General features: G+C 32.5%; 1 protein-coding gene across 1 annotated transcript in view; it reads left to right on the top strand.

The window, feature by feature from the left end:
• Nucleotides 1-17,333, top strand: part of LOC145283867 (solute carrier family 23 member 1-like) — a 114,270-nt gene that overhangs the window by 76,585 nt on the left and 20,352 nt on the right. The window contains exons 6-8 of the mRNA XM_080132976.1: nucleotides 3,888-4,008; nucleotides 9,344-9,500; nucleotides 15,739-15,992. Coding sequence (XP_079989102.1) covers nucleotides 3,888-4,008; nucleotides 9,344-9,500; nucleotides 15,739-15,992 — 532 coding nt within the window. The remainder of the gene's footprint in view (nucleotides 1-3,887; nucleotides 4,009-9,343; nucleotides 9,501-15,738; nucleotides 15,993-17,333) is intronic.

Genomic DNA, 17,333 nt, shown 5'->3' with positions numbered 1-17,333 from the left:
TAGAAAACTACATTTGAAGTGAGTGCCATATTTTCTTACAGCCAATGCAAAACAATAACAGGGAGACAATGCAGAGCGTTTGTTTTTAGCTCAATAAGCCACAATAGATGAAATGCAGATTCACATCTTGCTTTCGAAGTCAAATAGGCAGTCAATTGAACAGACAAAAGTAAGTGGAAGATCGCCCAAAGCAACCAAAGACTAAAAAAATCAGCAGACAAGGTTTTAGTTTTTGTATCTTGAGATTCGCAAGGTATTCTGTTTGTCAGTTACTATAAAAAAGAAACAACAATAGCGATTATTATATGGCATTGTTGATATATTTTAAGGCTGAAATGATAAAAAGCACTAAAAAAAGGAGGAAGTAAAAACTGCCCTTCCACCATGACAATGAACCGTGTCGCAAAATTAAATGAATAGTATTTCGTATTTTCTTCCACACGCATGACATTTTCCAGATCCCAAAAGAATGCTTCATTGAAAGAGATTTGACTTTAATAAAAAATAATATCGGAAACTAATGCATATCTTGAAGTTCAAGACGAATCGTTCTACAGAAAAATATCGAATTTTTAGAAAAGTGATGGCACTAGTGTATTATTCTAACAGGAGACTCGGTTGAAAAGCAATAGAATTTTACCTAAAACTTGTTGTTTTGTTAGTAGAGTTGGGTTGGGGAACGATACCGCCAAATTAATATAATTTAATTGTTAAATTCAGATTTTATATCTGTTGGAAACCATACGTATTTGCAACAAAATTCTACAAATTCTGTAAATTTGAAGAAATTACAAAAGTCTGTGTGTATTTATTAAAGTTACAGTTATGCTAGAAACATAAACAGAGAAGATATATTACAGTATATCTATCAATAGATATTTAAGAAAATAATGAATTGAATTTATTGAAAACACAAATTTAGATCAAAACTTGGGAAATTGTGAGGAAAAGGAAAATTAAACAACCTTCATTTGCATAGACTGAAATTTGATAGAAGCATTTTATTTATGGTGTCCTTGCATTTTACCTGCAAAAATTTATTTACAAAAAATTATCCACAAAATTCATCAACAACAGTGCATCTGCAATAATTTGTGTACAAGTAATCTGTAACTATTAATCTACAACAATTTATCTACAATTCATTTATAATAATTAACCCACGCTACTTCATCTTCTGCAATTAATATACAACAATAGTATACAAAAATTTACCTATAACAATTCATTTACAACAATTAATCTAACAATAATTCTTCCATAATAACTAATCTACAAAAATTTATCTTCAACAATTAATATACAAGGATTCATTGATAAATATCTATGTATAGCAATTTGTCTACAAAATCAAAATACAATAAATAATTTGCAACAATAAATTTATACTAATTTGTCTACAATAATGCATGTACATCAATTAATTTACAAAACCTTGTATACAATAGTTAATCGGCAAAATTCGTCTACAGTAATTTATATCTCTATATATCACCCTTTACATCAATTCATTCACAGCTATTTGTCTACAACAATGCATCGACCACAGCTTTTCTACACAATTCACATCTACACCAATTCAGCAACAACAATTCATCTATAAATATATCACTGTTAACTATGTATAACTGTTGGATATTGACCAGGCAACGCTAAAAGGTGTGCTGGTCGGTGATTATTATGATTATTCAAGTTTTGTCAGCTAAAATATGTTTTAGAATAATCAAAATATTTCGAATAAATATTTATTTCCATTAATTTAAGAATATTAACTTAAAAATGTTATATTAATTTATTGCGGACTATTATTTTCATCTTTATTGGTTGTTGTTTCACGACGTTTCGGCCAACTATTCCTCTGGCATTCGTCAGGTGGTAACCGCTACGGATAGGAACTTCGAATCTCCTAACGGCATTCTCAGCAATCACTGCCATCCGTAGTTGTTATCGTCTCACCACGTTTTTGGCCAAGTAAGCCTCTGCCCGGCTTTGGGTAGGATTGAAACCGCTATCTTCAGACAATCATCATCTGGAACCGTAGAGATTCAACGTTTCTATCAACTGCGCCACTGCGGTTTCAATCCTACCCAAAACCGGTCAGAGGCTTACTTGGCCAAAAAACGTGGTGAGACGACAACAACTACGGATGGCAGTGATTGCTGGGAATGCAGTTAGGAGATTCGAAGTTCCTATCCGTCGCGGTTACCACCTGACGAAGGTCGGAGGAATAGTTGGCCGAAACCTCGTGAAACAACAACCAATAAAGATGAGAATAATAGTCCGCAATAAAATAAATTAATATAAATAATACTCATCTCAATAATGAATTCCAATTAAAATAATATATATTAAAAATGTTATCATAACAATTTAGTTGACAACTTAGAAATAATGACACGTAAAAACATCAGGTGATTATTTTAGTAACGTATACTAATAACGCCATTTAGATGGAGGTGGTCTTTTTGAGATACGTGGAAAATGGTTTGTGCTTAGAGTTCAAAGGAGACAAACAGAGAGTCGAGCGAACCGGTCGTAATGACTCGAAGCACCCGAGGAATTGAGAGATCCAACGCCTATCAAATGTAAGAAACGATTAACCAGCGCCACATCTTTCACGCAGAGAAAACACACTCTAAAATAAACAGTTGCTGAAAATAAAATCCGATGCTCTGTCGTTCTTGGGGAGAATTTTCATTGACTGTATATGTTTCCCGATTGACCAGATGTTGAAACTCCAAATAAGTATTATTCGACCTCTTTGATGTAAAGGTATTTATGTATAATATTAACCCGTTATGAACTGTATTTTGGTACTGTATATGACGTTAAACTATATCCGATGGTGAGGCCCCAGCTTTCGGCTTTTGGGGAGTGTGGAGCCACCCTTTAATCGTCATAGATCCAAGGTCCACTCTGACCTGGAGTGATAATACCTGTTAAGGTCGTAACTATGGGTTAAATAGAAACCGAGTTGAAACAAAAAATATATTCTATTAAAAATTTTTCTCACAAAATAACTGGATTTGGCTTGAAAAGAGTTGATATGCCGTAAAACAAAACCAACCAACCAACCAACCAACCAACCAACCAACCAACCAACCATGAACTGCATTTAAATGTACATACACACAACAAACTTTAGATAGACGATCACACGTATATAGACATGTATATACAAACGCATACAATATATACACTAGACGATAATAGAAACTCATAAATATATACACGATTTATATCCCCCATCTTATACAGACCCCCAACAACATTAAATAACGTCTTGAAGTATTTCTTATGCTAGAGGCTGTTCCTCCGTTCGCCACATCTTCTTTTTTATGGAAGTTCTTATCTTTTTAATTAACCATAAATTGTAATTAACCGAAGAAGTAATCCAGCTCTTATTTACTTATCCATGCATTTCTTTTGACACTCAGTATGCTGATTCAACTACTCAATAATATTTGTTAATGACTCTGTGGACATTTATAGAAAGAGTAGCCCTCTCTTTTCAGCCAATTTACATCTTGTATTCCTATACACCGTAAATACGCATGTAAATTAGATAGCAAGATGATGCATTACGTTATTTTGATACTAGCAGGGCTACCCAGCGTTTCTCACGACCGTATAAAACAAGTAAAGAATTAGTCATTATTTTGATACATTTGTTTTTCATCTTGATATTATCAATAATAATAATCAATATTTTGTAGGTAAGCAAGAATAATTCTTTTTACATATATGCTACAGCTTATAAATGTTTGAATTAAATCAAAACAGAATAAATAGTGATAGTGATTGTGACCCTACGGGTCACGATAGCATCTATTATATTTATGTTGTTATTTAAGAACTTTAATCGTTGTTCTTTATTTTTCTTCCAGAGTGTTAAGTCTTGGTTTAATCCTGTCACTTTATCTAGCCAATTGGGAGTCTCCATTTCCGGCCTGGTCAAGGAATAAAGGATTTCGGATTGTACGCACAAAAATTCACAAATCATTTGCTGTAAGTTCTTTTGTTTACTTTTATCTTTAAAATCGAATATTTAAACAAAAGAAGGATAACCAGCGGAAAAGCACAAAATAAGAAATTAAATTAAAATCAAGAATTAAACTGTAATTTCTTACTAAAACTCCTTACTCGTCCCAAACAAGACATATTGCCACCTGAAACGTCACGTGCTACTATATGTGATTATATCTACTGGGATACTATGTAAGGAGGTGAGCAGTGATATGTCTGTTCACATAACATTTAATTTTCTGCGTGCTATTATATTCAAGGAAGTAGGAAACACGGAGAAAATTCAAAATCTAGCTGTTTGAAGAAAAATTATTAGAATAGAAAGTATTCCAGCATTCAAAAAACATCTAGAGTGAAAGGATGTAATTTTGCTGCTTGTCAGTGTGGTCTAGGGTATCTACGTCGAGAGGAAACAATTATTGTGTGTATGTCAGAGTACATTCCATTAAAATTCTTGTAAAGCAAACAGAGATGATATATTGCGGCCGTCGGACATGGGTTCGAGCTTGACCGAGAGTGCAGAGCGTATTAGATTTGAGACTGTCTTCGAGGGAGAGGCAAGTGGTAGATGCACTAGCACAGATGTGATATGAGCGAATGGCTCCATTGTAGAGATACTGTCGGGTGGGATTAGTTTCTAGCATCACACACAGAGAGAGAGAGAGAGAGAGAGAGAGAGAGAGAGAGAGAGAGAGAGAGAGAGAGAGAGAGAGAGAGGAAGCTTACCTTTTGCAGCAGTCTTGGCAATGTTTTCAATTTATTTTGCCTGTGAATGTTAATCTGAGGAGTTTGAACGATGGGCTCTCATCTAGAGTGTTATTCTAAGTTTTAAAGGAAAGAAGCTTAGTTTTAGTAACATGAAATCTTACCATTTATTTTCGTTCCAATTCCACTACAATCTGAAGGTGAATTTCTTTTGAATTGTTTTTACAAATACGCCACAAGATGGAGTACTACTGATACATCTAGGAACATGTCACTCAAATCACCTTGTGTTGTCGTTGACTGAGCACAAAATCGAATTAGAAATACAGTGGGGATAATTTTTTTAAACAGATGTTGCTTCTCTTTCTCTACTTTATCACTATTTCCACTAGTTCCTCCCCCTAAAATATTCATAGCAAAAACACCCCTTCTACTACAGTCGAAAAAAACTTCCCATTGGATTCTCCCCGGTTATATTTAATTCATCTATATTATATTTCTTTTAGTCTTTCTATCTGTTCCACTTTATTCTTAGAAACAAGTGGGTCGATCTAGCTGAATGTTTCGTATTGAACTTTGTTATGATAAGGTTCAGCAAACTAAGTACTATGATATTCGTTCGATACACAGTTAGAAATTAACATGGATTAACAGGAATAATATTTAAGTCCCATTTTTCTCAGAAACTAATGAGTCGATCTGGTTTAAATCTTGTATGGACATTTCTAAAGTTTTTAAATTTTGAATAAGGTATTTCCTAAAATGATCCTTTTTTATATTAGTTTATTAAAATATTCTGTATTTATTATTATTATTATTATTATTATCATTATTATTATTATTATTATTATTATTATTATTATTATTATTATTAAATATTATTATTATTATTATTATTATTATTATTATTATTATTATTATTATTATTATTATTATTAAATTTTATTAGGTGCATAAAGGTATATCCATGGACATGCTCGTTTCTAGCATCCAGCCATCATCAGCATGGTTTATAGCAAGGATAGAACTCATGATACCAGCATCTGCAGTCTGACGCTCTACGATGGCTCGCCATTGAATGCACATTTTTATGTCGCTTTTAAATTTAAGATTTGTTGTTATTATTAGCGATATTAACAGCTTTAAAATGTTGTTATTTATTTATTTATTATTATTATTATTATTATTATTATTATTATTATTATTATTATTATTATTATTGTTATTAACTTTCTTACGCTACCTTAATGTTTTTTAAAGAGCTTTAAGCTCTTTTTTTGTTATTCATATATATATATACACACACATATATATATGTGACTAAGTCGCTCCTTATGTTTTTCATGGGATGAATTTTTATTTATTTTTTATTATTAAATATTATTACGTGCATAGAAGTATACCCATGGGCATACATGTTTCTAGCTTCCAGCCGTCATCAGCATGGGTTATAGCAAGAATTGAACTCATGCCACTTGAATGCACGTTTTTTATCACTTTTAAAATTAAGATTTGTTGTTTTTAGCGATATTAACAGCTTTGAAACACCGTTATTTATTATTATAAAAGAATTCCGCTACTTTAGCGTTATATATATATATATATATATATATATATATATATATATATATATATATATATATATAATTTAAAGGAGATTAGAACAATAGTCTAAAGAGCAGAGTGTATTTTAATGTAATAGTGAAATTACTAGTTTAATTAAAATACAGGAAAGAAAAAGTGCTCGTTGTAATTTAGATATATAATAAGCTCGATAGGTAAATATCCTAGAGATAATTTAATATTTAGTAATGTGATTGATAATTTAAAAATCAAATTATAATTAAATTAAAATCCGTTTCATAAGAAGGAACAACAACAAAATCAATTATTTGTACGATTGTTTCAGAAAACGGTGTTTTTATTGTGGTAGACATCAAGTTACGGACAATAATTATTACATATAGTTTTTTAATAAACAAGGTTTCCTCGTCAGCAAATATTGTGAAGGGTTTTTATTAAATGTAAAGGGTTTTTATTAAATGTAAAAGGCACCATAAATAAACCTAGCATTAAAGTAAGGCAGATGTATCTTGTAATTTTTCGCCTTTTGAAATCAGGAACTATGGTTAAAGTACTCATATAGATGTTTGCTGTGGCTTTTCAGCTTATGAAAACACCGTTTTCCGAAACGATCGTACAAATAATTGATTTTGTTGTTGTTCCTTCTTATGAAACGGATTTTTAATTTAATTATAATTTGATTTTTGAATTATCAATCACATTACTATATATATATATATATATATATATATATATATATATATATATATATATATATTGGATTATGTCGGGGTATAATAAATGGTCGATTTAGGAAAATCAACTATTATTATTCAAAGTTAAAATGTTAGTTAAAAGAACATTATGCTTTGTTAGTATGCAAAATCTGTTTATGTACAAAAGGAAATATGCTTATAAGTTTTAGAATTTGGAACAGGTTAGTAGGACAATAAACAAGATAAGCAGGAAATAAGAATGCCAGAAATACACAAGCAAGTAGGTTTCAAAATAACAGGTTTAAATAGAGAAAACGTGATTAAAAATCACATGTTAAAAGATGTGAGTTGAATGACGTAATAGTAACCGAATAGTAGAGATATATACAGAGTTAGTTAGTGGTCAATAAGACAGACAGAAGAAGAGAGTTGGAGCATTTGAGACAGGGCATTATGGCTTACATCGGGGAAAGCAGAATCTAAGTCGCGTGCAATCTTTTAATGGGAAATCATTTAGAATAAAGTTGTCTGAAAATATAATCCTGCTCGTTTCTTTGGAAGGAATCTTCTTGCAGTTTTTTCAAATTCGTCAACCAAGACCCAGATGAATGAGGGTAATGTTTTCCTGTTTGGCAAAATGTACCCCCCCAAGAAAGATGTTTCGTCCCTTTGTTGTAAAGAACTGTTTATTTATAAAATTTTATGTTCTGTTAAAGCAATATATATATATATATATATATATATATATATATATATATATATATATATATATATATATATATATATATATGTGTGTGTGTGTGTGTGTCTGTGTGTGTCTGTGTGTGTCTGTGTAATATATATACATGTAAATAGTTTTACACATATCTACAAAGAATATTATGAAACACTAAACACAAAAAACCCATTATAAACCCACGTACATTATATACACAGAGTATATATATATATATATATATATATATAATTCCCGCTATCTTATACTGGCGCTACGTAACATATATACATACACATATATATACCACAAGAGTTTTAATGACTTTAAATAATGTTGTGCTTGCGAAATTATACTGTACTATTTAAAATATCTCACAAGTTTGAATTATTTGGATTTATCTTCCTTGTTTCTTGAAATTCTTTGCAAAATGGCCTCGAGAAGTAGTCGCTCTTCGGTTGCCATAAAATGTGATTTTCTTATTTAAAAATAAAGCTACTTGTTCTTTATATTGAATGCGATATTTTCTTTCCGTCAGGAGTACGTACATCATACATATTTCTTTTTGGTTTTGTTTTCTTAATATAGCTGGAATTCTGGTCTAGTCCCACTTCTTTCTCCCGCTGGCAGAGTTATCCTCCCTGGAAGGAAATAATAAGATAATGATTTTTTAATCAAAACACTATTTTCATTCTACTTTCGATTCTTTCTCTCTTTATTTTTTAAGATAGGGTAATTCTGAGCAAGCACCGAAAAAGTATGAACTGAGTTATTTCCCTTACACGAAGAATATATGATTTCGTGCAGCACAGTATTTCATAGCAATCTCTTGAAAGCCACCTAATACGAAAATATATTTCCGTTATTATTGATTGTTCATCATTTGAATCGACATTAATGTTCGAAGTACGAGGGTCGTTCCAAAAGTAAAGCTCTCCTTTTTACTCAAAAACTTGAAGAGCTACGAAGACGAGAGTAGTATCATAAAAACGACCGACATTTAATGCCCCAGAATACATTTTTTTACAAAGTCACTACCATTTTCAATACACTTTTGCCAGCAATGAACAATGGCTGTGTATGGGCGTCTAGAGCGGGCTTTGCCATACAAGGATAGTTAAAAAATGTAAAGCCTCCCTTTTTAACTAAAAAAAGTTGAAGGAGCACGGAAATGAGATGGGTACTATTAAAACGAGCGACATTTTGTACTCCATAATCTATTTTTCTACATATTCCCAATCATTCTTAATACAGTTTTGTCAGGAATTCAATGACGCATCTCTGTTTCTGACGCACGTCCATGACAGGGGGTTGATTTTTTAGAGTCACCCACCGTCAATATCCGCAGCATAGACATGAAATTTTCAGGTCATAAATGGATAAGCTCAATCATCTTAACAATGCAATTTTGCAATCCCCTCAGATCCATTCGGGTGAAATAAAAATAGAAGGTATAACTTTTGGAACGTTCCTCGTAGGTAATTCATATTTACATTGAATTCACATTAAAACTAATCAACCTGTAATAACAAGCTTACATAAACAATCATATAAAGTTCATCTCATTCATTTAGCCATTCATCTCATCTAATCATTTTTTTCTCACCGGTCTTACCAGATTTTAATCAGCATCCTTTTCGGTTGGAGTCTTTGTGCCATTCTCACTACCACTGACGTTTTTCCGAACGATCCAACGAGCAAACAGTTCCAAGCCAGAACAGATGCCAGAATTGACGTCTTGCAAAATTTTAACTGGTTTTTCTTTCCATACCCATGTAAGTACGTTTCAAGAAAATATTTGTCTAGTAGTACTAACCTACCTACTGCACGTTTATGTAATTATTATCAGGTAAAAAATGGTTTTGCTGATTTCCCATTTCATCTTGAAAATGGAAAATAACGATAACTATGCTTGCTCTCTATAACTTGCTTTCACCCGTCAACAAGTGTATAAATACATCGTTTGTTAACATATAGTTTTGATGTAAAATATGAATACGACTCTTGTTCAATCTCCTTTCATAATGTTAACCCAAGGCCAATTAAATGGTTTTGTAATCCTCGAAATAAATGATAATGTAAGGGAGAGGTAAATATCTAGGCTGGAGCAAGATTTCTTTGCCAAATTTTCCTAGATCTTGAATCAGTAGTGCTGTGTGAGGACGAACATTCATCATTATAGAAGGCGATTCCGTTTCTATTGACTAAAAAAGGTCGTTTATATGAGTGAGAATATTGCATAAAAATATTAATGATGCTTTAATAATCTGAACGAAAAACTCATAAATTAATCATTGTGATATATTTAAGTAATAAAAAATATGCCCAAAATAAATTACAATTGTTTAAAATGTCCGTTCTACAAACCGCAAAACTTTTGCATCGACCAGATATTTACCTTTGTCATGCGTGAGTATATACCTGGAAAACAAACGATTTCTACAAAACTAATGCTTCTATAATTATGTGAAGATGTTATGTACTTTTAAGAATTTAGAAACCTTTGAAAAAATAACTGAATCAGACATTAAAAGAAGGGTTAATATGCCATAAAGTAAAATTAAACAACTCAACCTTATATTCCCTTCCATCCCCACAAGGGCAGAGTTAAACACAGCGTCGCTTGTTAATGTGGATAAAATTCAGCTCTTTCAAAGAATTCCAGGTAGGAACAAAAATAAAAATGTCATAAGTCTAGAGGAATTTCTCCTTCACTGATCGAAGAGAGTTGAATCGATTTTGGGTTGCACCGGGTGTGTATTAAACCTGTGTTTGAATTTAGACAGAAGCAAAGAAAAAAAAAAAGAAGAAATTAAAGAAAAAAGAAACAAAAAAAACAAAACAAAAACCAACCAACCAAAACTAATCAAACACAAAACAAGAGCAAAGAATTACACTAACAAATTCTATTCATAGCTAATTTAATTCGTTTGGTTTAAAGCGTTCTTTCTTCCTGCTTTTCTATCATAGTGGTGGGCATTTTGTTTCTATGTATTGTGTAATGGAGTGTGACAAAACTTACTTGAAAGGAAGGAGAGCCAATTGAAGTTTCTTGTAAGGCGGTGTCGACGTCCTCCTACATACAGCGCCTGGTATTCACAAATGACCAACTAAAAGTCTCAGGAAATCATTATCCTGGTTTGCACGTGGGACTGCTGAACATAAGGGAGAACTAGTCTTGAACACGACACATGCCGTCAGTTGTGTTTCTGTATTTCTTAAACACCGACCTTTCATATCTACAAGTGTGAATGCTTGCAAAAAAAAAAAACAAAACAAAAAAAAGAACAAAAACAAAAAACAAACAAAAAACAAACAGTAACTAAAATAGCACTCTTAACATAAATCAATATAGAAATGTGGTAAATGTTCTGTGCAAGCCCAAATTAAAATCCATACACCTTTCCCCAATCACGTTGTAAACATTAAAAATAATCAGCTATCATGTGGCTATCTTACCCCCACCCGTGGTACTTCTCCATCACTCTTATATCCTAGTGAAACCGTTCTGACTTTGCTCACCAAGTTTTCCCGGAAACGACTAAGGAGTTTTTATATTGATACGTATAAGCTCTGAATTTTCTGAACTCATTGAGAATGGTGCCTAATAATTCCATGGTTTCTCCTAACAAAAATATGACTGACTGCTTAAGCCATAAATATCGACAAGTTTAGAGAGACGTCAAAAGATACGCCGAAAGCTTCACGCTTAATAATTTAATCAGCTCAGACCAAGAACGTCCGTTGAATAAGGTTACTTATTAAATTATTACTCGAATATAGTGACCAAGATAGCTCAGCTACTTCAAACGAATATATCCCATTTGCAGGACATGCCAACTAATACTTCATAGTTGTCAGGTTTGTGGTTCCCAAGGAAATTTTGACCACTATTCTCGCAAAATCTATGAACATAGTTTTCCTTTCTTAAGACTGCGCACCTGTGTAAATCTATGCCACGAATCTGCTTTCCAGCTGGCTGCAACATGATTGTTTTTAAGTCCAATGGAAACCAGTTCTTGAGCCGATTCCGTAAATAATCAAATTATACCCAATTTCCATCCATTTCAGATCGATACGCTGTTATCTCACTGACCATCTTACACTTATTAACTATTTATCCTCGAATGACCTTCAAGCTTTGATAAGTGGTTACTCTTATGTAAAAAAAAAACTTTGCTCTTGCTTCTGATAAAAAGTTATTTTCTTGTCCTTCTGCAATATTTTTTTCTTTCAGATTAGATGCTATAATATCTGACGATCTCGTAGAAAGATTCATGTCTTTTATCAAGTCCCATCGCTCTTCATGATTGAATAACTTGGGCATTAAATTAATTATACCGGCATGAAAATTATGATCAATTGATTTTTTTTGATCATCCAGTTCTGTAGTGAGGAGATTAGCCAAAGCTGTGACATGAATTTTGGTATGTCGTCACTGTGCGGCATTGTCACTTCTAGTTGGCCTGGAAAGGATATTAATTTTTTATTCTTACGATTTATATCTTTCCAACTGACGTAACAAAACTAAGTGTCATCATAATGTTTTTTTTTCTTCAAACCAAATGTTGAAGTTTTTACCTATTGTTTCAGTCCCTCTTTACAATTAGCGGGGAACACCCGGTCTTACTGGATCATAAACTAAGCTTAAATATATTTTAATTCATGCAGATTTCGTATTTATTCTTACAAAGACAAATTCTCTATTGAATATTATATTTTACCTTATATATAGCAGTGATTTCTAAAGCTAAAAAATTACTTGGATGCCATCAGCTAGAATCAAAACTAAAGCATTTAGCTCGCCAGGTGTATCTCTTACCGATGTACCTATCGAGATATAGGTAAGAAATACAATATTAAACGACTTGGAGAAATTAATTGAATTTGGGCATGCGCAGAAAGAAGTAAACATATGTCGGCAAATTGAAATGAACACTTTGCATTTTAACTTGCCAATATATTTCTGTGTGCGCTATTCATCCATCCAAACAAAGATTTTACTCGTTACTAGCGGGATGCGGGCCCCGGCTTTGCCCGGTCGTAAAATACGCTTAAATATGATATTTTCATTTGTCCAGATTTCGTATATATTATTATACAGTCGTGATTTCAAAAGTAAAAAAAAAAGTATTTGGGTGCTATCAGCTAGAATCGAAACCGAAACTGTAGCATTCAAAGCTGGTAACTTACCACTGTACCAACGTGACACGCATGACTAGATTAAAAATCAACTAAGATGAATGTACGAAATTTATAACGATTCTTTTAATTTTAACCCATTTTAACTTCTTAAAACTATTTTAACCGTCTAAAAACCAGAAAAGAACGGTCCATAAAAATCCAATAATTTGAGGCCCCTAGCGCCGCTCTGTGAATTTTAGTTTCAGAAGAGATAGAGTTTAAAAATATGGAGACAGACAGACAGACAGACAGACAGACAGACAGACATAGTGAGTTTTATTAATTAGAAAAACCATCCTTACTATTTCCTGTTAATTTCATTGCTCTGTGATCAGAGTTAATCGGTTAAATATTTTCACACACAGGTAGGCACACAAACATAATCTACTGTTTTATTTATATAGCTGTAAATGTGCGTAATGATTTGTTCTTATCTCTAAGTATCACTTTAAACTAAGCAAAATAAAAACATTTTGCTTAATTGTCAATTTTTAAAGTTTTTTTCCAGAAAAGTAAATTCACCACAAATCTAACAGATGTAGTCAAGCATTTGATGTTTCACTATTCACTGTATAATTTGGTTAAGAATTCAAAGGAATTTATAGAATAAAATAATTTACCAAAGGAAATGTACTCAAAGCTGAAATAATTATATTAACTATTTCTTTCTTTACATAACAGGGAAATCATATGACAAATGCGCCTCAAGTGCGAGAATTAATTATACTATATATTAATTATTGTATTAATACTAATACAATATTCTAATGAAAATATCTACAGGAATTATGCTGTAGCTTCAATGTAATCAAGGATGACCATAAGGATATTCACCGTAGAACGCGCTTGCGTAAATCCATAAATTTAGAAAGAAGTGTAGCATTAACGAAGCGGTTTTTTAGCGTTAGATTGATTAATGGTTTAAAGATTTTAGCAAAGAACATGGGAATACTGACAGACAATAATTTGTTAATTCAGTTCTTTTATCAGTATTCTTAAACATTGTATCACAGAAACAATTTAACTTAATATGATTCATATGAAAGTTGTATGCTTTATTGGAAACTGTGAAAACTTTCTTAAAAGCACATTATACAATCCCAATAAACAAATCGAGTATCGTACAGTAAACCAAGACATAAAAAATATACAAGTGTCTTTGACCTGATTGAGCAAAACCGACCTTAAATTTGAATTCAGTGGCTTGAAGTTACGTAGAATCATCTGCGTTTTTTTTCCCCAAGAGCAAAGAAAAATGACAATGATTTGTAATTGAATAAGAAAGAGACAGATTCCAATCCCCATCAGACAATATCCTATGTTTTTATAAACTCATTATCCGCCCAGTATTGTTGTCACATCCAAGCTGGTGCATCTCTGACTAGTCTCATTTTTAGACAAGATCCCCACCCCCCTAACAAAAATTTCAAATCTAATAGTTCCCACACTATCGGCCAAGCTTCAACTACTCTCAGTGTTGCATCACTGTGCATGTTTTACAAGTACTTTAATGGAATGTGATCTGACGAACTCATTCGACAAGCAGCAATATACCACTCTTTCACTGTTGTCCCTGGATGTGCGCAAAGCCTATTTCTTTCCTCATACTGTAAGCCTTTGGAATTCCCTCTTCATTTGTTGCTTCCCTGACAGTATTAAAATGCAGAGATTTAAATGTAATGTGAACAGACATTTTGATGCTTAAATCCCCACAGTTCCCTGATAGACACGATCCCAAATAGTGACCCGTTACGTTTCGAATGGTAATATACCTTGTCTAGGGTAAATAAGAGTAAAACAAGTGAAGCATGCATGATCCACCGTGATTGCACAGTGAACGAGGCCTAAAAAATTACTAAGTTCAGCATTACCCCCCCCCCATTTAGCCCCAAAAGTCCCCAGGGGACGCCAATTCCTGGTGAAAATGAACTAACGGTGCAGTTTTAGGCCTTAACATATGTAAATTTGAGTTCTGCACCATGCAAAAAAAAAAAAAAAAAAGAAATGACTAAGTCCATCATCACCCCCCTCATTTAGCCCCCAAAGTGCTCAAGACCTTACCATATTTAAATTTGAGTGCAGCACCATGCAAAACTGCTAAATAGACATAGATAAAGATTTTTAGACAAATATTGTAAAATAGCCCCAAAAATGGTGTGTTTTTATTAGCCCTAAAAGAGCCCCTGGGGCACACCCAAGAGTTATCGTGAAGTATAGGCAAAAAAACTTGTATAGAAATCAGTTAATTACAACTTTTCAGAAAATTTTATAAAAATCCAAAGCATCATTTTTTTAAATAGGCACAAAAGTGTCAATTTTAGCCATTTTAACCCGAAAAGCACCCTAGGGAGGGCAACCAGAGTTTTCCCGGAAAATCCGTTCTGTTACTTTTTTACTCATATCATGTTTAATGTTTGTGCAAAATTTCAAAAAATTCCAAGGCGTAGTTATTGAAAAAAGTGCGGACAGATGAACGGACGAACGGACAAGGGTGAATTTACAGGTCCACCTTCCTTTTGTCGGGGGACCAAAAATATAAACGATTCTGTTGGAAACAGTGAAAACCTTTTTCAAAACATATGACACAGCCCTCTTAAGTGAATCGGTTATTATACAAAACATGAAAGATATAACTTTTATAAAAGCGAGAAACCATGACCTGATTGTGCAAAACTGACTTTATATTTGAATTCAACTACTTTTTGTAGACAGTAAAAATGTTAATTAGTGTTATTGAATAATAAAAAAAAAGATACAGATTCTAAGCTTTTCATATTTTTTTCAACGTATACCTAATTTTTAAACATTTACTTAACTTTCACTTTTCAGTTCAGTTCGGTCTGCCGACATTTAGCATTGGTGTTTTTGCCAACTATTTCCTCGCTACGATTATTTCCATCCTCGATTCAATCGGTGATTATTATGCGTGCGCCAAAATCTGTCGTGCTCCTTCTCCACCCATTCAGGCGGTTAACAGAGGAATTTTCACCGAGGGATTTTGTTCCATCCTTGGTGGATTCATGGGGACTGGCCATGCAACGACGACCTACGGCGGAAATATTGGTGTCATTGGTATGTCCAAAGTAAGTAAAGATTTTTTTAGACAAGTAAATGTAACGTGCATTATTCATATTTGAATTAACTTAATGATTACATCGCAGTGAAACACCGGTTACCGTTGGACAACTGAAGTTAAACAACGTTGGGTATGGTCATTGGTCAATACATGTATGGATGTCTGTTCTGGAATATCTAATGCCGTTTCTTTAGAAATAGAAGTACCTATAAAATCACTCTTTTTAATATTACTGAGAAAGGTATGAACCCATCTTTAACCCTCCTAGATATGAGTAAAATAGTGGGATAAAATAGTCTCAAGATTTATTAAAGTTAACAAGTCTCGAAGAATATATAAAAATAGGTACCGTTATTGCTGATTATTCGATGCTTGTGCAATGTAAGGAGCGTGCTAGTATTTTTGATCGAATTTTCCAATTAAATTCAATTTTTATGGTATTTTTGGTTATTAAATTGTTAGTTGAAAGTAGAAGCTAGTTAAAACGTTCACTCCCTATGTTAAAATGGTTATTATTTCAGCACAGTCCGTAAAATGCCCAAGTACCAATTTTTTTTCTCGCAATCAATCTTTTGTAACCAATTAAAAGGTGCGTCTTTTGACGCGAAATATTAGTAACATTCAGTTGTGACGTCTCTCTCCTAGTTCATGTACTAGTGGCAGTGCGCATCTCTCTTGCTTTTAATCTCGTGATGTTGTCAGCTGTTTAATAGTAGTTATTTTTCTTCTCTCTTAACATCTGTCGTCATAATAATTAAAACACGAGCTTTTCATTTTCTTTAGTTGACTTACTTTGCTTTTTACAAATACATAGTTTCTTAAAACCTGTAAAATTAATCAACACACTTGCATAGTGTTAATTTTTTTCCGTCATCATATACCCAACTTCTACTTTAAAAAACTTAATTTCAAATTAAAAAAACTCATTTTCAAATTAAAGTATACTAAACTTGGTATTTTCTAGTGATCAATCTACTACTGACCAAGTTACGGTTGTTTAATTTCGATGATCTAAGGGTTACCGGTGTGTTTACTTGATTATGTAATATAACACTTCTATAATATTTGGATATTTAGACTATTGTCCTCACCTTAGATGCTATTCTCACATTGTTTCTGTCGATGTAATCTACGGCCTTCTTCTCAACTGTAAATACCAGGTAAGGACATCTGAAAATGTTGGCTTCCTGAGTTAAATACACTAAAAGTTGATGTTCTTTTTTTTTTCATTTTGCAAAACGCAATCATGTTCTGGAATGCCAAAAACAAAAATAACAATTTTTCTACCAAACACCAAAACAAAACATTCTGAATATATATATATATATATATATATATATATATATAT

The sequence above is a fragment of the Euprymna scolopes genome, chromosome 8 (genome assembly GCF_053919585.1).
Source record: "Euprymna scolopes isolate OS-2025 chromosome 8, ASM5391958v1, whole genome shotgun sequence".
Lineage (NCBI taxonomy): Eukaryota > Metazoa > Mollusca > Cephalopoda > Sepiida > Sepiolidae > Euprymna > Euprymna scolopes.
This window is presented reverse-complemented; position numbering and strand designations above follow the sequence as displayed.